We start from the raw sequence: 23,250 nt of genomic DNA on the forward strand, positions 1-23,250 counted from the left end.
CTGGCTGCAACTGATAAGCCCAGCATGCAGTGCTGTGCTTCATGGGCCAGCCAGCCACTCGCATCACACATATGGTCCCCAGGCTGGCTGCAGGGACAGGCCATTCAGCTCTTCAGTCCATACAAAGGGGATAATCCTCTGCCTTGAGGAGCCCAGCTCCTGATTTTCTACCTCCAAGAAGTTCAGAGTCTGCCAATTCAGAACCCTTCTGGAACCTTGCAGGATGGCAAAAGACAAGACAACCACAGAGTGCATGAGAGTGGTACCAAATGCAGACCTCTCTTTATTTCAGGTGATGTTAGCTTTGCATAGCAGCACTGGTCACAGCAGCAGTCCATGCCATAAAAAGGACACAATGAATTCAGTTTTTCAGGTTACTCCTCCAAACAGATCCAGGATTTATTCATACCTATGCAAAATTTACTGCAGGAACACTGAGTGGTAGAGCAGTCATAATGGGATTTCCAGCAGTGAAAGAAGTAAATCCTAACTGTCTACTGGGTCAGCTTCTTTGATAGGAACTGATCTCAGTGCATTTCAATTCCACATTAAGAATAAAGAGAAATAATTTCTCTACCAAGCCAAGGCTGTTGTCCACCCTGAGCTTGCTTTCATGTCTCAACCCTTGAGCAAAAAGCAGCACAGCAAGTCAGGTGGCACAACACAGTCTCGGGGGGTCTGACCCCACCCTGGGCTGCCAGCCCATCTCAAGGTGCTACAGAAGACATCTGGCTCAGGAAGGGCAGTCCCTCCTCCCAAGGCCAGTCACAACATTCTGCATCATATCTACTGCAGAAAGCTGCAGCATTTCTGCTCCCCTTCAAAGAGAGCATGCAAAGGGAAGAATAAACCCTTTTCTCCATATGACATGCTCTGAAACACCTTGGCCTCAGAGGCCCAAATAATCCCTGAAGTCTCATCTAGCCTTGGCCCATTCTGTGATGCAGGAAGGTGCACGGTGCTTTGTCAGTAGAGGTGCTGCACAGCCAGGAGACAGACTCCAGCTGCTACAGCTCAAGACAGGTAGGTGAGGGCTCTCTTTCCTGGGGAGGGCTGTAGTTTGAGAGCAGGGCAGCAAAACTGAGCACAGTAGCAGAGGTGGGGCTACAGTACGAAGGTAACCGTCAGCATCTGACAGCTGTGCAGAAACACATGGGTTTGGCCCAGAACACACTCCAGTATGTGCACTGCTGTCTGTTACACACAGTTAATTCCCTAGTAGTAGTAGCAGTAGTAGTAGCCCCTCCCCCCACTCAACACCTTAGTTCAAGGGCAAATCTGAGCCATTTTAGTGTCTGCTGCTCCTTGCCAGGGGGAGGCAGAATGAGAAGCTCCAGGTCAGTCATCGGCAGAGATGTTGCACCAGCTGCTCAAACTGCTCCCGCTGCTGGTAGATGTAGAGCTGAGTGTCCCAGAGAGCATTCACCAGCACGCTGTCATTCACCTCATCCAGCATCACCTCTGTGTGCAGCTGAGGGCTAAGCCTGCAGACAGCAAGACAGCATCACCAGCTGGGCACAGACATCAATACCACAACGCAGGGAGCCTGCCAAGCACAAGACCTGTGCCAAGTGGCTCAAGCTGTCCTGGGTGTCCACTCGCCCTTATCTATCAAGCTTCCCCCTCCCTCAAGGCCCAATCACACACGAGACTGAGCTGCAGTTCAACAACTGAGTCTCAAAACATGCTCTGCCTACTGGCAAAGGGCAGGACACATATCCTGGAAGGACTGTGTTAGACAGCATCCCCCAACCCCCACTAAGTGACCTCAGACAAGGTGTGCTCAGCACCTCAGCTCATGCAGCGGGCCATGGTATCCTGTGTTACATCACTAAGGCACAAGGATAGAAGGCAGGGGAACAGGTCTGAGCAGGCATGCCTCTGGAGGTGACACTCTTTAGGATGACACATGCACAGTCAGGTCTGAAGTGAGAGGGGTAGAAATAGGCCTGAGCAGAGAGCAAGCTGTTACCGGAAGTAGGGGACGTCCGTCATCTCGCACCAGGCCCTGGCACGCTCCACAGCTGGGCCATCTGCGTCAGTGCACTGCAGGAGAAACAGGCCCTCAGTTAAGAGCTCAGCTGCCACACTGCTCTCCCTTGCCTGCAAGAGGCTCCCCTGGCACCAAGTCAAACAGCACAAACCACAGAGGAAGAGGGAAAACCAAAGGCAAGTGCATTCTGGATGGCACTGCTCACCACCAAGAGTGGGGCGGCTTTTGTTTGCTTGGTTTTTAATGTAAGAGCAGTGCTCCTGATCCTTGGGACACAAGGAATTGCACCCTACAGATCCTCCTTCCATCACAGGATCAGACAAATTCCCTTGAAGAAACCTCCAGGAGGATTTAATCACAGCCTCCTTGGGGATTTCACCTCTATCCATTTCTGCCCAAGTACCAATAGAGCCTGTGATTACTGCAGGGTTTCTGGGCTACCCTGGGACAGCTTCTGTGCAAGCCCTCAAATAAAAGACAGAGGAAGCAGAGGGATCTCTTTCAGAATTTTCTGACTTTAGGAAGCTAAGAGTTGACAAAGCAACAGAATTAAGATTACAGTCAGAACATTAGGTCTGATCTGTCTGGCTTTTAGTCACCTGGAATATTTTCATGCACAACATTTAATGACCTTCTCTCTGAAGCATGGAAGAATGTGTGCCTGTTACACATTCCTAACCACAGCTCTGAGCTACTGCTTTTTGCCAGTGATATTCCCACTTCTCTGGCATTTGCTAACTTCCCCTGTGGGGATAACAAAGCTTTTATAAAGAAAAAGGAATTGCTGTTTTGTAAGGTGTGATTGGGTTTTGGTCCAGGCTGCTCAGATGATAATCAGTGCTTCCTGGAAAGAAAGATACTGAGTTTCATCAACTCACACCTGCAACTGTTCCTAAAGGCCACTGACCACAGTTCCTGTCCTCAGCTCCTTTCAGCTGCAAGAAACTCCCTGGATTCTCAAAACCCCAGAGGCAGACAGGGCTTGAGACCTGCTGTGCTCCCACAATTCTTCAGTTACCCACTACAGCCATTCCTTGATCTGAATGTGGTCAGAGCAGTTCCAAGAAAACACAGTTTTCTCCCAAATGGAAGCAGCTGAACACTGGAAATGTTTGCTCTTTCCCTGCAAGCAGTCTCAGGAGTTTTCCACCATCCCCTCCTTCCACTACTCACACAATCCACCACCATCTTGCCAAGCTCTCTGGCCCCAAAGACAGTCTTTGCCAGCTCCCAAGGGTTGGAGGGGCGGAAAACATCCACAGAGCTCACTGGGACCTGCGGAGGCTTGCCAGTTCCCAAGGAGACCACCAGCCCCAATCTTCTTACTTCCTGCCTCCGACCCTGTGAGCAAACAAATCTTTAGTTTGCAAGGACCAACAATCAAGGTGGAGCATGTCTTTTACAGCAGTCTTGGGGAGTCTTTCACAGCTCTGAAAACCAAGGCAAAAGGCTCAGCAGACTTTTCTTCATCCTCCCCTTTCAGTACTGCCTGGTGAAACAGCTATAATCCACATGACTTCAACAGTTGTACTGTTCTCTCCCTTACACCTCTGGCTGTACCCAAACCCGGGGGATCACCCCCAAGATGAGTCCTAGGACGAGGTGACTGTGAACAGCCTGATTCTTTTAGTTATGTTAGTCACATGCTTCCCTTTTCAGCTGCAGGGAGCAGTAGCTGCCAATAGCTCATCAACTTTGTGAGCAACCTGCCACACCACAGAAGGCATTCCCTCTTCAGCCTTGCAGAGTGCCCTCTCATCATAATCTTGTCAATGTACTTCTGGGCAGAAAAAAGCCCTGCAGAGCTGCATCAAGGGCAACATAATACCATCAACTGAATTAGCCTTGCTCAAAGCAGCCAGGACAAAACAATGGGGCTGCTTCCCTGTCTGACACTCTTGTCAGAAGAGGCTTTCACCTCTTGGCCACCATTCAAGGAACACAAGGAACAACGGGTACAAACGTGAATATAGATGACTTCCCCTCAGCTTGAGGAGGAACTTCTTTACAGTGAGGGTGACAGAGCACTGAAACAGGCTGCCCAGAGAGGCTGTGGAGTCTCCTTCTCTGGAGACTTTCAAAACCCACCTGGCTACATTCCTGTGCACACTACCCTAAGTGATCCTGCTTTGGCAGGGGGGTTGGACTCAATGATCTCTGGAGGCCCCTTCCAACCTCTAATGTTCTGTGATTCCCAACACACATCCCCTTCCAGGATGCTACATGGCTAACTTGTTTATCCGCTCCATTCCCAAATCCTCTTCACCTTCAAGGGCTAGCTCAGTTACCAGGATTTCCCTCACCTTCTTGATCAGAGTCTTATTGTACTCGTGGATCTCTGCCATGGCATCGAGGGTGGGGTTGTTGGCCAGCAGCCCACCGTCCAGGAAGCGACCGATCGGCCGGAAGTAAGTGGGAGCCGCACCGCTGCAGCGGGCAGCGCGCCACACCAGCTGGTCTGGAGGGAGAGAAAGCAGGCAGCAATCTTCCTGTGTGCAAGATTCACCAGCACAAAGCAGGAGGGCCTATAAACCCCAAAGACCCTGCCCTAGACAGCTGTGCCTCTTTCTCCCAACAGTGGTGCCTCTGCTTGGATGCACAGGATTATTTTGGGAAGCTTTAAAAGATGTCCTCATCGCTTGCTAAGTTATCTTGGGTCAAATTCAGTCTCAACCAGCTTCATTGCTGCTATTTTGATGGCAAACCAGCTATGTTTGCCAGACAAGTGAGAAGTAAGCTGGAGGGGGCTGCATGCTTCAGTTACACAGCTTTTCCATCTAAACCTGCTCTTGAGAGCCAAAGGAAAGATAGGGACTGTATGCAGGACTGCTCTAGCAGACTGCTCCTCATGAACCTCACTTACAGCCCCTATTCCTGGGACAAGAGAAGCCAAGGGAGGAGGAGAGTGGACTAAGACCAAGCTACAAATCAAGATCAGGGATGAGCCATCCCTTGGACACCCCTAATTTTTATCACAACAGGAAGAAAACCAGGAAATCATCTCTCTCTGATGGTCAGCTACCTCCCTGCCAACCAGCTGAAGGGCTGTGTGCCAGCAGTTTACCTTCTGGGTGAGTGAGTGGTTTGAAAGATGCACTTGTCTGGTACTCAGTGGAGGTTTTTGTCTCTGGCACAGGGTAGTTTCGGAAAAGGTGGAGCTCAGCCGGCTGCCGGTCGCAGAGCGTCCCTGTCACCATGACCCTGGGGGAGAGGGTAGGGCAGAGCAGGCACAAAAGGGGAAAGAGACAAGCTTAGGCCTTTAGCAGTCCACACACCACACTCCTCCAGATCTGCTCTAAGGAGAGGCTGGGCATCTCTGCTGAGAGGTCTAGAGCACAGTCAGGAGAGCACCAACCAGCACAGCCCCGGGCAGGACTCACTTGGGTTTTTGGACATCTGTCATTCTGGTGTTTTCCCCAAACTCCTTCTTCAGGAACTCGTCCAGGGGCTCCGACTCGTAGGGCCGCGAGCCGCGGAACACCGCGTCCTTCATGCGGAAGTACAGGCAGCGCATGTAGTCCATGGGCTTCCCTGGAGCGCCACGGCAGCGGCAGGAGCAGGGGGTGGGAGGAAGGGCAAGCAGAACAAAGAGCGTATCAGAGCTGGGACTTCGCAGGAGCAGCGGGACCTGGGAGGCAGCGCTCCCAACCCCATCCCCTTCCTAAGCCGCCTGTCACCGGCTCAGACCTCAGCAGCACGGCTGGCAGGGCCTGAAGAGGAAGGGCAAGCTTGGAGTGCAGTTTCCTGCTACCAGAAAGTGTTGACCATCTTGCTGTAAAGCCCCCATCCAGAGAGCAGGAAGAGCAGAACATTGCAGTCTGACACCACACACCCCACAAAACCCCCCAAGGCCAGATGACATGAGAAGCAAGCACAAGGCAGACTTTCTTTCATTAACAAATGCCCCTTCCCTCCTTTGTCAGGGCCAACCAATGTCATCTGGGACTCAGAGGGGCAGCTTGCCCCACAGGAGCGAGAAGGGGGCCATTAATTGCACCATCCTCACCATGTACAATAGCCAAGGCCAAGATGCCTCCAGTGCTGGTCCCTGCAATCCAGTCAAAAATCTCCCGAATGGGACGGCCTGCAGCTTTCTCGATAGCCAGGAGGAGCTGGATGAGCACCAGGCCCCGGATGCCTCCTCCATCCAGGCACAGGAGGCGGTCGTGACTGCAGGGAGACAGAGACAGCTGACCGGGAGCTGTGGGACAGCTCACTAAGCGCAGCGTGCTCCATGGCAACGCCACTAACAGGCACACTGCAGCAGTGCAATCAGTGAGCAAACAAATCCAGTGGTACTTCCTCAGATGCAGGTAAGACTGGACAGACAGATAAGACTTGGGCAGAGCTGCTGCACCACCACTTGCTCTTTCAGCCATCCCTAACCTCTGCACCAGAGAGACTTTCACAAGCTGAAACTGCATCCAGGTCCCTTACTAGGCAGCAGTGGGCATTGTGTCACAAATAAAGAGCAGACAGTCCTAAGCTTCTGCTAGCAGCACTTCAGGGCCAACCTGCGAGGTGAGGTGAAGCACTGCCAAGGCACCGCACAGCCTGCAAAGGAACTGGGTGAGCATCAGGGCGGCACATGGAGATGGGGAAATCACAAACCAAAGCAGCATATGGTGCCCAGTGGCAGAGGGGGGGGACAGAGCAGGGGTTTCACCTGCTGAGCTCAGACTCCACTGCAGCTCCAGGGCTGCAGGCAGGAACTGGTGGTGGCTATGGGAACAGAGAGCTGTTACAAAACAACTCCTAACAAAAACTCCTAACATCAACAGACGTTAAATAATGCCAGCTCTGAGGATGACACACTTAGGGGTGTGGGTGGGAGAATTCCCACACTCAGATTTCACCTTCAAGTTGAACACCAGTGTGGACAGAAGCTGTTTCCTCACTTACTTCCTTCTGCCCTCAGTGGGAGAGTCCACAACATCTGGTGCCTTCAACAACTGCCCCAGCGTTGTGGAAACATACAGGAGGTCCTGGTACCCTGGGGAGCCATGAACATGCAAAAGGGAAAAACACAATTACAGACTGCTCTGCTACCTGACCCCTCTGACGTGTGCCTCTCAGACAGCAGCCAAACAAGTCATGCTTCATCAATCAGAAAACCTTACATTATTCTTTCTGCTTTCTCTCTGCCCCTAGAAAGCTTGGTCAGGGTACCCAAACTTCCCACCAGTGCAGTGAAGAGTCCCCACAATAATGACATGGAGAACATCCAGTTCCCTTCCCAACCAAATAAAGCTCCTTGCAGAAGACACCAGGCATCTTACCCATAGCCACTAGGGAGCCCCCAGATTAAACACCACACCAAAGATGAGAAATCCCATCCCTTACAGCAGGCAGCTGGCAAAGATGAAGGCCTTGTAAAAGCAGATGATGAGCACAGTAGGTGAAAGAGAAGGCAGAGCCCAGCAGCGTGCTCGCTACGCAGCTTACTGCAAGCCGTAAGACAAAATCTAGATCTACTCTTTGGAGGTAACCTAGGCAGGAGAGCTGTGGGGACAGGGTGGCTTGTCATTACCCCTCAGCTGATGCACACTACCCTGGGAGCAGGGCACCAATCCAGGCTAGGTGAGAAGCCAGCCTGTGAAACCAAAAGACAGAACAGGGGAAGAGAAGTTAAATGCTCCTGCCAGAAGTTAAGTACTCCTGTCAGAAGGTGGCTGAGGATGACAACGAGTGTGGTGAGCAGTTGCTTCAAAGGTCAGAGTCCATGATGAAAAAGGGCCTTGCTCTGCCACTACAGAGCTGAAACTGGGAGGGGGTCACCTTCACAAGGCCATGGTGAGAAGAAAGTCCCTCTACGTCACCAAACGGAGGCTTGTGGTGACACAGACACATTCCAGGGCCTAGAGGGGGCTGTCCTCTAGCCCCACAGGAGGACCTTTGCAAAGGAAACCACCACTGACAAGCAGCTGCTGTCTGCCTGCATGTCCCTTTCACAGGAGTCAGAGCCTCCCTCCAGGTCAATTCACCCACTGCTCACTCTGCAACCCCTCCCACTGCCTCTGCCCATGCTCTGGAGCTCCCCAGTGGAGGACAGATGGGCACCTAGAATAGACCCATGGACTAATACACACAGTCTGGGCAGTACAGAGCACAAGCTATGACAAATCCTATGCCCTAAGGTAGGCTTTTCCCTGTGAGTAACAGAAACCTTGGGACCAGGGTCACCTATCCTTGGCTTTCATCCCTTCCCTCTCCCAACTGCCAGCCTCCAGGATGTGAATGAGCAACACTTAATTTTCTTGTGCCCAGCATGACACTGGAAGGTCTTCAAATCAAACCAGCAAGTCTGTGCCCTTCTCTGTATGACTCAGTGGATCAAGTACATGCAGACAACTAAGTCCTACATCTCTTCCAGAGCAGAGAACAGAATCAGTCTTCCCTTTCCTTTTTACAGAGCTGCATTGTGTCAGGTCTATAACACAAAAGTTTAGAGGACACACACAAAGGAAAAGCAGAGAAAAGAGACAGGATCCTGCAACAGCTGAAATGAGGACAGTGACCAGAAACTGAGAGACAGGAGACAGTCCCCAGAGCGCAGCCCACCTGAAGAAGGGATCTGAGAAAGCACTGTGAAGCAGGAAGGGAGAGCGAGGAAGGGCCAGGGAAGGCTTTACCTAAGCCGTTGAAGCTGCTCCGAGAGGAAGGTTGGCCCTCCAGGAGGGAGGCGGCAGATGGTGCCGGGCCTGGGGAGTCAGGGTTGGGTGGGTGGCAGCGTTCAGTCCCTACAGTTTGCAGCAGGTCTAAGAGCACTTTCCGGTTCGCACCTTAGGTGACGAAGGGGAAGTCACAGATCAGAGAGAGAATCACTGCAGGCACACACCAGGGGCAGCTCTGCCAAATTCACACCAGTCCTGACCCTCACACCACCTCTGGGATGATCCAGGGAAGGGGAAGGCACATCCTGGGTTTCTCTCCCCCAAAGCCAGGCATCAGAACTTGTGCACAGCAGGGCTACCCAAAGCTGTGTGGCTTCAAGGGTGTGTGCCCCATGCTTCTTGCCCCAAAGAACTGCATGCACCTGCTTATGCCTGGGTGTTTCAGCAGCACTGTGGCATTCCACCATGAGCCTGCAGTGCCTGACATCATGGCATGAAAGAGGGGGAACGTGTGCCAGCTCTTCCTCTTTCATCTCTGCTTCACAGAAGGAAACTTCATAGAAGGGCTACTAATGCAAAGCCTACGCTGCCAGCTCAGGAAGTGCCTACCCTGGGAGCGACTAGAAGCTGGGAGAGCACACTGGAGAAGCAGCACTCACGCTTGGCACGTTTTCACCTCTCACCAAGACGCTGTTTTGGCCACCAAGGGGGGACAGGATGCTGGCTGCTGACATGCTCCCTCACCTTTGCTGGTCCTGGCTGCCAGCAGCCCTGCTGTCTCGCCAAAATCATTGGGGATCTCAACGTCTCCTCCAAACACGATGATTGCTTTGATCATATCCAGGTGGTCATGCTAAGGGACAGGAGAAAGCTCAGTCAAGAGCTACCCTCCCCTTGGCTACATGATTTCTCATTTCCCTCTCTCCCCTTTTCATTAGCCAAAGCACCCACAGGGGATCACCTCATGAAAGACAACAGCCAGAATTTCAGAGGAGTCTGCCCCTGCCTCAACCCTTCACAAAAAATCCCTCCCTCTCCTTTCTAGCAGCCTCTGCAGAAAACTCACCTTCATGGCTAGATGCAGCGGTGTGTTGCCATCCTGACCTCTGGCGTTGGTGCAGGCTCCGTGCGTCAGCAGCACCATGGCGCAGTCAAAGCGCCCCCTCTTGACAGCAATGTGCAGAGCCATGTCAGCCGTCCTGCTGGCTACATTCACCTCGGAGCCATACTCAAGCAGCAGCCGTGTCATCTGCACCCAAGTGTGCATGTGCCAGGTCAAGAAGAGAGAAAGCAAACGTGAAGTCTACTGCCTGGGCACCCAAACGATCCAAGTCTCATGGCAAGCAAAGCAGGGGAAAAGGCAGGACCTGTAGCCTGGATATGGCTGCTGGCAGAGATCAGCTACATTGTTTCAAGCACTGGAGATGAGGTTTCTCTGTCTTCTGAAACAGATGGTTTCACAATCTGGCTACAGCTTCTGCCTGTTTGGGGACTTACATACAAATATAGCAACCAGCTGAGAGCAGTGGAGAAAAAAGAATTCCTCCTCAGGCCAGAATGCCTGCAGACTAGAGGAGAAAAGTGATTTTGTCTTTACAAGCTAAGCAGCTTTATGCTTTCTCTGACAGTCCACAGGCCACTTCTGAGAGGGATGTGACACTGCAGGAAGGAAAACAGTCCTGCCATGGGAATCTTCTCTGCTTGTAATAAGCATCACTCAGGTGCTCCAGCATGGCATATCACACCACTGATCTGCCTATCTCTGGTGGAAGGAGGACCACCACTCGGTGCCAAACTCACAGCGCCCCTGCGGTCTGCAAGGCATCAATCTGCTTCCTTCGGTGAAGCTGTCAGTAATGAGAAGAGAGCTCCCCCCAGGGGTAACAGTGACACTGCTGCAATTTCCCCAGCAAAAAGGGAAAGGGGACAAGCGGGCAGCAGCACAGCCAAGGATGACATACAGGGACGAGCCCACCCACTTGCTTCACTGTAAGGCTCCACTGCTCTGACCCCCACGGCAAAGAACACTGAACAGCACAGGGCAGGGAGAACCGAACACCGGACTGCTGGGTGGGCTCTGACACTCGCAGAGCTCTGCACATGGCACACAGGAAAGGGAAAGGTCAGCAGCAAGAGAAAGTAACCCAGTGCTGGGTGGTAGCACAGGCCCTCACCACAGACTGGCTCCATTTACCTCTGCCTTCTTTGCCCAGTGCAGCGGAGTGGCTTCGTAGCGTGGGTCTTTGGAGCGAACCTGGCTGGCATCCGCCTCCAGGATGGCCTGGGCACACCTAGTAAAGACAATGTGATGAAGGGATGGGTGGCTGCCATCTTGGTTCAAGACCTCTGTTCGTGTCAGCCCCTGCCTCCCACTCAGGGCCTTTTGGGAAATCCTTCAGCAGCAGCAGCAGCAGCAGCAGGCTCACTGCAACACCTGCAAGCTCTTCAGCTGCAGCCTTGTTTTGCTCTTTTTAGAGCAGAAGGCTGCAAGAGGAAGCGAGCAAGCAGCACAGCATTTGGAGGAAGCAGGAGAATCCCTTCCCAGTTCCAAGTTGTGAAGCAACATCTGGGTGCTTCTCCAATATAAAAACATGGCATTTCTGGAAACTCTCAAGATGCAAGGGGAAATTCTTCACTTCTCCCTCTCTTTCTCTCTCTCTCTGGAAATATGAGGATAAAACTGAAATAGGTAAATACCTGCTGAAATGAACAACCTGCATGCCTTCCTGCGTGTGAAAAATCACACCTCTTGTGGTCAGACAAACATCCAGTGCCTAGAAAACAGGGGTAGGTAGACTTCTAAAACAAGTCCATGCTCTCCACTCTGAACCACCACCACCACAACTGTGCACAAGAGATGGAACCTCCCTGCAAACTAAGAGACACCTTTTTGGCTTGTCAATATGTCTCTTAATGCTGGAAAGCACTTTTCAAAGTGCTGAAAAATTAGCTAGCAGCAGCCAGTGCTGACTTGAGAGCCCAATTTGTAAAGCTCAGACACTCCATGAAAATGAAGTATTATAAAAGCAACAGAAGAGTCCTACTTCTCCAGGGAGAACAAAAGAAGGCATAAACATCGTGCCTCGTTTGATTCAGCTCCAGAGCGTGTTATTAAGAGTCAAGAGTACCTTTGTCCCACAGGAGATGGGAATAATTAAGCTTTGAAACAAAAGTTTCTTAGGACCAGAACACTCCAAGGCTGAGGTACAGCAATTAGAACTGCTATTTAAGCATCAGCAAATCATCTTCTCACAGCTCACTGTGAGAAAAAGTACTTCTCAGACAGCTCTTTTAATAACACCCCTGTCTTTCTCCCAGTGTCTGATACTAAATAATAACAGAGAGAGAGAGAAATTCAAAGGAAACCTGGGGCTTTGTTTTTCTGAAAGTGTTTCTCTCAGGACAGATTAGCTGCTGGAAAGCAGCTCCACGGAGAAGGATCTTGGAGTCTTGGTGGATAACAGGTTACCCACAGGACAGCAATGTGCCCCTGTGGCCAGTGGTACCCTGGGGTGCATCAAGAACAGTGTGGCCAGCAAGCCAAGGGAGATTCTTCTTTGCTGATGACACCAAGCTGGGGATAGGAGTTGATCTGCTGGAGGGTAGAGAGGCTCTGCAGAGAGACCTCGACAGGCTGGACAGATGGGCAGAGTCCAACGGCATGAGATTTAACACATCCAAGTGCCGGGTTCTGCACATTGGCCACAGCAACCCCATGCAGTGCTACAGGCTGGGGTCAGAGTGGCTGGAGAGCAGCCAGGCAGAGAGGGACCTGGGGGTACTGGTTGATGGTAGGCTGAACATGAGCCTGCAGTGTGCCCAGGTGGCCAAGAGGGCCAATGGCATCCTGGCCTGCATCAAGAACAGTGTGGCCAGCAGGAGCAGGGAGGTCATTCTGCCCCTGTACACTGCACTGGTTAGGCCACACCTCGAGTACTGTGTCCAGTTCTGAGCCCCTCAGTTTAGGAAGGAGGTTGACTTGCTGGAATGAGCCCAGAGAAGGGCAACGAAATTGGTGAGGGGCTTGGAGCACAAGCCCTATGAGGAGAGGCTGAGGGAGCTGGGGCTGCTTAGCCTGGAGAGAAGGAGACTCAGGGGTGACCTTATTGCTCTCTACAACTACCTGAAGGGGGGTTGTAAACAGGCAGAGGTTGGTCTCTTCTCCCAGGCAGCCAGCACCAGAACAAGAGGACACAGTCTCAGGCTGCGCCAGGGGAAGTTCAGGCTGGAGGTCAGAAGGAAGTTTTACACAGAGAGAGTGATTGCCCACTGGAATGGGCTGCCCGGGCAGGTGGTGGAGTCGCCATCACTGGAGGTGTTCAGGAGGAGACTTGATAGGGTGCTTGGTTGCATGGGTTAGTTGATTAGGTGGTGTTGGATGACATGTTGGACGCGATGATCTTGAAGGTCTCTTCCAACCTGGTTTATTCTATTCTATTCTCCATCTCTACTCTGCCCTGGTGAGACTACAACTGGAATACCGTGTCCAGTTCTGGGCTTCCCAGTTCAAGATGCTTATCCCTGTCCCTCTTTCTTATAAGGGAGGGCTGAGAGACCTGGGGCTGTTTAGCCTGGCAAAGAGAAGACTGAGAGGAGATCTTGCTCATGTTTTTATATAACCTGAAGGGTGGGTGTCAAGAAGAAGGGACCAGTCTCTTTTCAGTGGTGTCCTGTGACAAGAGGCAATAGATACAAACTGGAACACAGGAAGTTCTACCTTAAGATAAGGAAAAATTTCTTTACTGAGAGAGTGACAGAGCACTGGAACGGGCTGCCCAGAGAGGCTGTGGAGTCTCCTTCTCTGGAGACTTTCAAGACCTGTCTGGATGTGTTCCTGTGTGAGCTTCCAGAGGTGACCCAGCTTTGGAAGGGGGATTGGACTCAATGATCCTCAGAGGTCCCTTCCAACCCCTACCATTCCATGATGCTTTTCTGTATCAACAAGTCTCCATTCTTTTGTCAACTTGCTGAGGAAGCAGAGGACAGCACAGGACTACTGAGCACTGCCTTGAAAGGGGTCTAGTCTGGGGCAACCCTGAGCAAGATTGGAGAAAAGCCCTCTTCTGGCAGCCCAGTGGTTACTTACCCCTTCTGAGAGAACTTCAGTGCTGTGTGAATGGGGTAGCCCAGTGTCCCCATGATGCTGCACCTGGCACCACATTTCAGCAGAGAATGAACCATGTCCTCTTTGCCCAGCTGACAAGCAAGATGCAGAGCAGTCAGCCCTTCATGGTTCAAGTGATCCAAGCCAGTAGTTGGGGTTCTGCCCAGGAGCTGGGAGGAGGAGGCAATAGACAGACACAGAAGAACACCATCAATCTTCCTAAGCTCCAAGAACAGAACCTGGAGCACTGGGCTCTTCACAATGCTACATCTGTTCTGTCCATCCCTGCTTCCAACAGAGTAGCTATGGAAGTGCTCCTTGTTTTCTCTACCCAAAGGGTTTATCACTGCTCTCTACGCCCTTTTCCTCTGGCCTGGGTGCTCTTGAGACACCCCTCAGGCTAAAAGTCTTCACATCACCTTGAGTAACACAGCCCAGCAGATTCCTTTTGTGTTCCACTGCATGAGCCAAGCACAGCCCCACTGAATGGGAGCACCCACTGAAATCAGTGGTTTCCTCTCCTGCTGTAGGCCCACCAGTTACCAGAGCCAGGCAGGAGCTCAACTTCCCCTGCAACTCCACCACTGCTTTCAGATTCAAAGAAGATTCTATTTAAAATATACATGTGGGAATATGTTTGAAGGAGTTTTCCTACTCCCCCCATAAATGTTAAGACCTGTTACCTAAAAATATCCCACTGCCATACTGGGGAAGCCCTGCAAACCCTGACACACAGAAGAAAAGCAGGAATTTTCTCTGCTTTAGCAAGGAATCAAGAGAGAAAAAGAGCTACAGGAGACAGGTCAGACCTGGAGGTATTTCTTTAAAAACAAGCCAAGCTGCTGCCATCAGAGAAATAAAGGAAGGGGTTATCTTTTTAATCCATGACTGTCAGCCCTCCTGCATTAGGAAATGCCAGCACAGTCTGGCAGGCAAAGGGAGAGCTGTCACAACAGGTATTGGGCAAAGAGGAGGGCTGCAGCCATAGAGGAAAGCTGGCCTCATGCTTGCACTGGGTGCTTGGGAGCTGACAGACCTGAAGAACCCACGGTGGAAGGCCACCCACATCCTTATGAACCCTGTCACTCTGCCCAGCCCTTCTCAGCAATCGAGAATGCCTCTGGCTTCAGACTGTCTCTGTCTTGAGGCTCTGATTGCTGTCCCCCATGCAAGGCCACTCAGTTCAAACAACAGGTTCTGCAGCTCAGGAGAGCTGAGGGAAGCTCTGAACCGTCCTTCAGTCTGTGGGCAATGCACACTCCCTCACAGCAGCCTAAGCAAACACTCCCCGACAGGAGCACTCTGCCCAGAATCAAATACCCTGCTTGGAGGAGGACAGCCAAGGGCCTAAAGAGCAGCAGGATGAAGGTCTCAAGCAAAGATGAAATCTGCCTGAAATCCTTGTTCCACTGCAGCATAGAATCTGTAGCATGCTTACAGGAAACGGCACTGGTGCAGGGGGAAGAAAGAGGCCAAAATCAGCCTTGAGCAGGAACTTGATGCTGCAGCAGATGGAACTGATTTTCTCTTCCTTGGCCTCCAGCTCTTTTCCCATCTCCCTCCTCACACCACAGAAAGGACCTATTCTAGCACCACTCCCCCTCTGCTTTGAAGTCCCTCGCACCTCAATGATGTGGGGGCTGTTCCCTCGCACGGCATAGTGGAACACGGTCTCCCCGCTCCTGTCAGTGACGTCCACCCGCGCGTGGCACGCCAGCAGCTCCTGCAGGCACTCCATGTCTCCCTTGCGGCAGGCCAGGTGCATGGGGGTGCAGCCATTCTCACTTTCTGTGCTGTTCACACAGCTGCAAGAGGCGAGGCAATGTGAGGTCAGGGAAGGACTGGGAAGACAAGGATGTGCTGCTGCCCTGGGAGCTGACACCAAAGCACCTTCCACATCTGCAAAACACTCAGCTGGTGGGAACCATAAGGCTCTGGGAAGCCCAGCCTTTTGCCAGGGAAGGAGCACAGGGAAGGGCCACCAAGCAGCCTTGACACAGACCCTGCCCCAGACACATTGCTCCTACCTCTGCCCACCATGTGAGAGCAGGTTCCCCCACCCAAAGCAGGCAGAAGATGGGTTACAGACAGTAACCTGGCAGAGGTGCTGCCATTAGGCCCCCACCCCCCTAATTCCTCACTGGTGTCCCTTATCCTCAGTGATCTTTCCCATGGGGAGAGCAAGGGCCTGCAGTCAAAAGCTGTTTCCAGAGAGACAGTCCACTCTCTCTTATGGTTTACAGAGTTAGCCACAGCCTCTTCCCAAAATCAGCTCCACAAGGGTTTTAAGAATCACTACTTCTAGCAAAACACTTAAATCCCATAGCTCAAACAGCAGAGCCCCAGGCTTCGATGTTCACAGCAGCAGGTGAACACCAGCCCACCAATACTCAGCAACCTTTGGATACCCTTTGCTACCACATTCCTCATACAGGCAAGACACCCCAAGGCTGGCACTTTGAAACTCCACCCCTGCACTAACCACAGGTGTTAAGCTCCCCCCAGGAAGGAGCTCCCAATGCTGGAATCCCCTAACCTGGCCAAGCCTGCCCTCCCAAGCTCATTCCCAGCACCAGGCCCACCAGAGACCCCTCTCCAGCCCTTGCCTCAGAACGCGGTTGTGCCGGAAGCTGTCGCGACGGCCGATCTCCACCGCCACGTGCGCCGGGGTCCAGCTGGGGTGGTTGCGGAAGCAGTCGCTGAGCTGCTGGAGATCCTCCAGGGACAAGGGCTGGTGCGAGCTCTCGTAGAACGGCCGCAGCTGCCCAGCGTACTGCTCAAAACGTGCCAGGGCATCTGCTTCACTGTCAAGCTGGAAGAGCCTGGAGGGGAGGCAAACACAGGGCTGGTCCTGCTTAAAGAAACTAACTCCATCCCATGTATCTAAGAGAAACAGCTCTTCCATAGACATTAATGCTGGGGACTTTCCCGTTCCTCTGCATCTGGCCTCAGGCTTGTTCCAAGGAGAGAATGGTGGGAACTTCATTAGCAGAGAGCATCTCCTCCCCCTGAGGAACTTTTGGGCTGAAGTATCCTCTGCTCCAGATGCTAAACCAGCAGCAGCTGCGAGTGAATGTTCTGACCCAAGCACTTATTTCACAACCGCCTGTTTTCACACCGTTTGCATTGTCTGTCCTGTTCTGACAAGCTGTTTCAATGACAACTCTTCCACCAGCACACACGAGGGCCTCTCACTCCTCAGGAGTCCACCTACTGACCACAGAGATCATCCCACACCCACAGCAGGCAAGCACTGGAGGTTTCTGGTCTTTAGTTTTACACCTGAGTAGCAGTTATCAAAGACCTGTCACTTACCGGAAAGCGACCTGTGGGCTCTGGGGATTCACCAGCAGACAATCCCATGAGCAACTGTGGCTGTTTTTATACAGGACCACCCTGCCATCTTTCTTCAGACAGGTGTAAGCAGCATACTCTGCAGCTGGCACCTCCTTCACCCGGTACGGGTTTGTGAATATTTGGGTGACGCTGTTGATAGTATTCACCAACCGGCCAAAGAACTGCATCGCTCTGGAGCCTCAGCTGGCTTCCCCTCTGTGTACTGAGAGAAACCCAGGCACAGGCTACGTCTGAGCCGGCCTTGCCCCTTCCCTGAACTTAGCGACCCAGTACAAGAAAAGGAGAATCGAAAGTTGCCAGTGCGACGCGCCGCCGGAGAGGAAAGCCCAGTAGCGGTGCGTGCGGTTTCTCTTCTGGCTTTTCCCGGAAGTGCAGCCACTTCTCAGCGACTCATGAGACCTTTGACCTCCCTCTCAAAGGCCTTTCTCTGCTGCCTCGGAGGGAAACACGCCCCTCCACGGCCACCCTCGGCGTTCCACCGCCTGCTCGCGCTGGGTGGAGCCGCTCCACCGCCTGGGGAGTCGGGGGCGGGGGGTGGTGGATGGGAGCAGAGGTGGAGCAAGATTCGGCGGGCTGGGGCTGAAGGCGGACCCGCGGCCTGGTAGGGCCGGGCCTGGCGCCCGCAAAGCACGACGGACCCCCAGCGTACCCCGCGCCGGGCTCCCGGCCCGTTCCGCCAGCGCCCACCAATCGCGCACCGCCCACCCCAGAGCTGGCCAATCAGTGGCGCCACTCCCGGGGTGGGTCGATTGGGGCAGGGAAGAGCGGCTCTTGGCTCTGCGTCACGCCCGCCGCTATCCCAGAAAAGGGCGGGAAGGCAGCGGTGCCATCTTTGTGAGGGGCTCCTTAAAGCGGCAGCAGCCCCATTCCTCTGGGCTTGGGTGAGGGCGTTCACCTGCAGGGCAGGGCCGTTCACCGGGCGGGCGTCAACTTTATACCTGGGGAGAAGCCAAGCCGCGGAGGAGCGTGGCTGCATTCATTGAATACGCTTGCCAGCCTCACAGGCAGTACTGTCAACCCAGGAGCTTTAAGGGAGACGGTCGCTTTAAGAGCAGGGGTCGCTTCGCGCGGCGGTGGGGGCGGGGCGGGGTGACGTCACCGCATGACTCTGTTTTTATGAATGAAAAGAATCCGCGGGTGAGTAATCGCGGGGAGTGGGGCTGGAGGCGCCGCCCGACGGCCCGACCCGGCAGCGGCCCCGCAGGGATCAGCGCGGCTACCCGGTAAGCTTCGTCGGGGCCGACTGGGTGATGCCGCTGGGGTGGCCCCTCCGCTCCCGTCTCTGGCTTCTCCCCCCGCGGAGTGGTCGGGAAGGAGGGCGGCAGGTTTCGATGCTGGCTGGAGGCCGCTCTGCCGCCTCCGGGACCAAGGCAGGGAGGTGGCGATGTCCGCGATCGGATCGCCGCCTGCGCTTCCCTCCCGAATCTCGGCCACCGCCCCGGAGGGAACCGCCGCTGGTATCCCGGCTCCGCGACGGCTCCCCGGCCCGGATTGCATCAGCTTTCAGCCTGCACGGCTCCACCTTCCCCGCCGCCCCCTTCCAGCCCCTCGCTTTTCCGCGCGGCACTTTCGGCCCCGTCTTGGGTCCCCTCACCTCTCCAGGGCTCCCGTACTGAGGAGGAGGCTCCCTTAGTTAGGCAGAGGCTGCTGGTGTGCAGCCTCGGCTTACGGCTCTCCCAGCCCAGGGACGGGGGACTACCGGCCATCGGCGAGGGGAGAGGCGCCGCTTCGGTGGCTTTTTCCCCCTGGGGTGCTGAATCACGGGGCGGCCACTTTTCGTCCCCCTATGTCGCGTGGTCAGAGCCCCGACCCATGGCCACTGGACCCTGCAGACACCTGGTCCTTGTGCTGAGAGCCGCGGTGCCCTCGCCCGCCGGGCTCGATAGCAGTAGGGTGGCACCTGCACGCCAGTCCCAGCTATGTGGCTTCGTCGCGGGTTCGCCCCGTGGGGCTCCTACTTTTACTTTCCTTTCAGTTTCGGGTGCGTCTTATCCACGTTTCCTCCCCGGGGAAAGGACTTGGTCTCTCGGCAGCTGGGATGTGGCTTTTCAGGTCCCCTAAGCAGAGCAGCATCACGACCACCTCAGCGTGGGATAAAGGAGGACTGGGAGGGCCAACCTTCCCCTGTTATTATTACTTTAACTCCATATTACTGTTGTTACTGTTACTACGTACTTCTTAAAGGAATAGGGGTGAGTCACTTCGCCAGCAGAGGGGGACGTGGGCATTAGGCAGGGGACCAGCAGGGTCAGCGCCCTCTGTGCTGAAGCGAGGGGCGCGGGCTAGCAGTGACCAGCTTTTCTCTTGGCTGTTCGGCAGGGTCAGCGTGAGGCAAGGATGGCTGCAGACGGGCTCTCCAGCAAGGCCCTGAAGGTGAGCACCAGCGGGACCTGAGGGCTGGGGGCCAGGGTTATGGTTTTGGGGGGGTTTTGGGTGACCACCTCTCTCTCCACTAGGTGAAGCGGGAGCTGGGGGAGAACACACCGCTGCTGTCAGATGAGGAGCTAATGGGGCTGTCAGTGCGGGAGCTCAACCACCACCTGCGAGGCCTCTCCAAGGAGGAGGTTGCAAGGCTGAAGCAGCGTCGGCGGACGCTGAAGAACCGGGGCTACGCTGCCAGCTGCCGGGTCAAGCGTGTCTGCCAGAAGGAAGAGCTACAGAAGCAGAAGATGGAGTTGGAGTGGGAAGTGGACAAGCTAGCCCGGGAAAACGCTGCCATGCGCCTGGAGCTTGACACCCTCCGTGGCAAGTATGAGGCCCTGCAGGGCTTCGCCCGTACCGTGGCCACCCATGGGCCCTCCGCCAAGGTGGCCACTGCCAGTGTCATCACCATCGTCAAGTCTGGTGCCAACCAGGCCGCCTACTCCTAGTGCTGGCCTCCATCCCCTGGGTGGGAACTGACCCCCCAGGGTGCCTTCCCCCATAAATTATCACCCATAACCTCCCTGATCTCCTCCCAGATGGGTCCTGTGCCCAAGTCCTCTCCCTCTCATCCCTTGACCTCCAGCTCCCCCATGAGGGCAGGGCTGCCACAGCATGGGTGCTGGGGTTGGAGGATAGGACCCCAGCACTGGCCCTAACATCCCCTTCCCTCCAACCCAGCTCTATCCCCTGCTGCAGCTTCCCTGGCTGGGCACTCCTTAACTTAGGAGGGTGCAGGCAGGAGAGGGTGAACCCACACAGGCAGCAGTGGGAAGCATCTCATGGCTCCAAGCTGGCAGGAAAACCCCGAGTACCTCTTTTTTGAGGAGAGCACAAGAGAGCTGAGTGTGTGCCAGGCACTCCAGGAGCACATGCCAGGGAGGCAGGAGAGAGTAAGGGGCAGAAGGGATACAATGGAGAGACGTATCACCATTGGCCCCACAACTTGGACCATGGCTAGAGCAGGGTGGGAGGTGCAATATGGTTGGAGTCTCCAGAGATGGAGAGGGCAAGGGAAAGTGGCAGGCCAGAGTGGGAGAGAAAGTGGCTGCGAGTTGGTGCCTGGTAAGGGTGAGTGGAATGGGAAAGTGCTGTGACAGCTTGCGGTGCTGGGGGAGCCCAGAGATGACAAGAGAACTGGGGATGTGAGCAGGTCAACCCAGGCTGTTGTCCACAAAGGAGAGCAGCAGTGGTGCTGTTTTATCTCTCTGCATCATACACATCCTTCACGCCTCTTCCTGCCTACAGGACGCTCAGCCTGGCCGGCTGGGTGGCTCTGAAACACAGCAGGAAGGAAACGGAGGCAGCTGGAGCAGAGATAAACACTGTTTTGCTCTGCATGGGCTGGACTGTACAGCCCCACCAAGCACTCCCTGGCGCCCCAACCGCCTACAAAGCCCATGGAAAGATGCTCCTGGCCCCCAAGAGCCAGAGCTGCGGAGGCAGAGAGAAGGGTGGATGTGCAGGAGGTGGGAAGTAGGGTGGAGAGCATCCCTGCTCCTGGGAGCCGCCTGGCAGACAGGTAGTCTCCTCCCTTTGGTTTTCCTCCAGCTTGGACACTGGTGTGTGACAGCTGGCTCTTCAGCAGGCTGAAACACTGGGTAAGAGTTGGGCTTGCTAAATACAAGTGGAGGTAATGAATGGGAGGCAGATCCTTTGCTGTAGATGATTCCACCCCCCACCCCGACACTGCTCATGCCCGAGTTGCCACGCCAGCCACCCTTGGCTGCAGCCTCCCATCCCCTCCTGGAGAGAGGTGCCTGATGCCTGCCACTTGTGGAGGGGCACTGTGGTTAGCATCCCCTCCCACCCCCCCCCGACCCCAGCTCCTCTTGGGTTTATTTATTGCACGAACATAAGTTATTTTCACGTCCTCTTTGCCATTCCGCCTCTCGGCACAGCCAGGATGTTGGTACAGAGCCCTACTTTATATTTTATATATGCAAATCACATTTTATCTTATAGACTATGAGAGAAAAAAAAAACCACAAAACAAACAAAAAAAACAAAACCCAACCAAACTTATTTATTTTCTGACTTATGGTATGTGTCCTACCTGACTTCTCTGTATTTTGTAGACTTTACAAATAAAGCCAGTTGGTGTTTGTTTTTTTTTCCACACTGAGAGTGCATTGCTGGTGGACAAAAAGCTCAACAGGAGCTCTCAGTGTGCACTTGCAGCCCGCAAAGCCAATCAGATCCTGGGCTGCATCAGGAGAAGTGTGGCCAGCAGGTCGAGGGAGGTGATCCTCCCCCTCTACTCAGCCCTGGTGAGACCCCACCTGGAGTACTGTGTCCAGTTCTGGAGCCCCTATTACAAGAGGGATGTGGAGGTGCTGGAACGTGTCCAGAGAAGGGCCACAAGGATGAGCAGAGGGCTGGAGCACCTCTCCTATGAGGACAGACTGAAGGAGTTGGGGCTGTTCAGTCTGCAGAAGAGAAGGCTCCGAGGTGACCTAATTGTGGCCTTCCAGTATCTGAAGGGGGCCTACAGGAAGGCTGGGGAAGGACTTCTCAGGATCTCAGGTAGTGATAGGACTAGGGGGAATGGAATGAAGCTGGAGGTGGGGAGATTCAGGCTGGATGTGAGGAGGAGGTTCTTCACCATGAGAGTGGTGAAACCCTGGAATGGGTTGTCCAGGGAGGTGGTCGAGGCCCCATCCCTGGAAGTGTTTAAGACCAGGCTGGACGAGGCTCTGGCCAGGCTGATCTAGTGTGGGGTGTCCCTGCCCATGGCAGGGGGGTTGGAACTAGCTGATCCTTGTGGTCCCTTCCAACCCTGAATGATACTACTATGATACTACTACATTTGGTCATCCTTCAACTCTTAAGATAGAGCTGTGTCCCCAGACCAGGTTTTCTAGCTTCCCTCCAGCTTTGCTGCAGGGCACGTTCACCAATGTGCCCAAAAATGACCCAGGGATGGAGGGACAACTCATGGCTTTTTGGGACAAACATTTTTATGGTCTCTGGAAGAGAAGGGATCATTAAGCAAGCTTAATGCAGAACACACACACACCCCCAAAAGTGCTGCCTTTAGGAACAGTTCAGCTGTGCTGAATCATTTCCTAGGAATTCCCTCCAGGCTGCCCTCTGACCTGAGGCAGGAGGAGAGGCAATCAGGGCAGCTTTACCCTAAAATCTTCCCTGCTGAGTGAGCTCATTCTGAGTCAGGAACAGCAAGAAGGAAAGCAAGAAGCTGGTGTCTGTGGGTGGCAGGGGAAGGAAGCATGGCAGGTGCAGTACACTGATGAGAAGTCTGAACTGTTTCCCACAGGGAAAAGCCACCCTTCCTTGTAGCTGGGGTGGAAGTGGTGAGCATGTTCCCTTGATGCCAAGTGGACCAGCACTCAAAGGGGCATTCTGGGGTTTATATTTACTTTTTATAAAACATTTGTGGTCCCTCTGCTACTGCAAACTGCCCCAGAGCAGAAGAAAACAGCTGCTGCTTGCTGAGGCCCGTCTCAGAGAAACCAGCCCCCTTTCTCCCACAGCTGTTCCACACCCAAGGTCAGGTCTCCCATTTACTTCAGGTTTCTAGACAGATGGATTTCGCTCCTGGCTTGGCCCCTTGCTGCTGCAGCACTGCTTCTCCATCAGCTCCTGCATACACAGAGGGCACAAAGCTCTCCTCCCAAGGCCTAGGAAGACAGGACATAGTATGCACTAAGCCTCAGCACCTGCCCTGATCAAAAACTGGAAACAACAAAACATCAGTTCAGAGAAGCCAGGCAGATAACACCACACAGAGGCAGCTTAAG

General features: G+C 53.9%; 2 protein-coding genes across 3 annotated transcripts; one reads left to right on the plus strand and one right to left on the minus strand.

The window, feature by feature from the left end:
* Positions 1-268: 268 nt before the first annotated feature.
* On the minus strand, positions 269-17,665 carry PLA2G6 (phospholipase A2 group VI). Of its 2 annotated transcripts, XM_068142439.1 has the most exons (16): positions 17,027-17,665; positions 16,318-16,533; positions 15,336-15,516; positions 13,694-13,881; positions 10,802-10,898; positions 9,674-9,856; positions 9,352-9,460; positions 8,626-8,775; positions 6,896-6,986; positions 6,000-6,163; positions 5,374-5,524; positions 5,058-5,194; positions 4,297-4,451; positions 3,167-3,334; positions 1,973-2,046; positions 269-1,484 (listed from the first exon to the last, which is right to left on the minus strand). In XM_068142439.1, the coding sequence occupies exons 1-16, from the start codon at positions 17,233-17,235 to the stop codon at positions 1,343-1,345; spliced, it is 2,415 nt and encodes an 804-aa protein (XP_067998540.1). In that variant the 5' UTR covers positions 17,236-17,665; the 3' UTR covers positions 269-1,342. The 2 variants fall into 2 exon arrangements, with proteins under 2 accessions (XP_067998540.1, XP_067998541.1); XM_068142440.1 differs by lacking the exon at positions 8,626-8,775.
* A 536-nt stretch (positions 17,666-18,201) lies between these two features.
* MAFF (MAF bZIP transcription factor F) lies at positions 18,202-21,608 on the plus strand. The gene is made up of 3 exons (XM_068142442.1): positions 18,202-18,291; positions 19,388-19,441; positions 19,525-21,608. The coding sequence occupies exons 2-3, from the start codon at positions 19,406-19,408 to the stop codon at positions 19,936-19,938; spliced, it is 450 nt and encodes a 149-aa protein (XP_067998543.1). The 5' UTR covers positions 18,202-18,291; positions 19,388-19,405; the 3' UTR covers positions 19,939-21,608.
* Positions 21,609-23,250: the final 1,642 nt, after the last annotated feature.

Source organism: Melanerpes formicivorus, unplaced genomic scaffold (genome assembly GCF_026170545.1).
Source record: "Melanerpes formicivorus ecotype bairdi unplaced genomic scaffold, bMelFor1.0.p_v2 SCAF_8, whole genome shotgun sequence".
In the NCBI taxonomy this organism is placed as follows: domain Eukaryota; kingdom Metazoa; phylum Chordata; class Aves; order Piciformes; family Picidae; genus Melanerpes; species Melanerpes formicivorus.

Coding starts and splice junctions, on each gene's coding strand:
- PLA2G6 (XM_068142439.1), bottom strand. CDS start 17,235: ATGCAGTTCTTTGGCCGGTTGGTGAATACTATCAACAGCGTCACCCAA. Junction 13,882..15,335: donor ACAGCCCCCACATCATTGAG/GTGCGAGGGACT, acceptor TCCTCCTCCCAG/CTCCTGGGCAGAACCCCAAC. Junction 1,485..1,972: donor ACGGACGTCCCCTACTTCCG/GTAACAGCTTGC, acceptor TGCTGTCTGCAG/GCTTAGCCCTCAGCTGCACA.
- MAFF (XM_068142442.1), top strand. CDS start 19,406: ATGGCTGCAGACGGGCTCTCCAGCAAGGCCCTGAAG. Junction 19,442..19,524: donor TCTCCAGCAAGGCCCTGAAG/GTGAGCACCAGC, acceptor TCTCTCCACTAG/GTGAAGCGGGAGCTGGGGGA.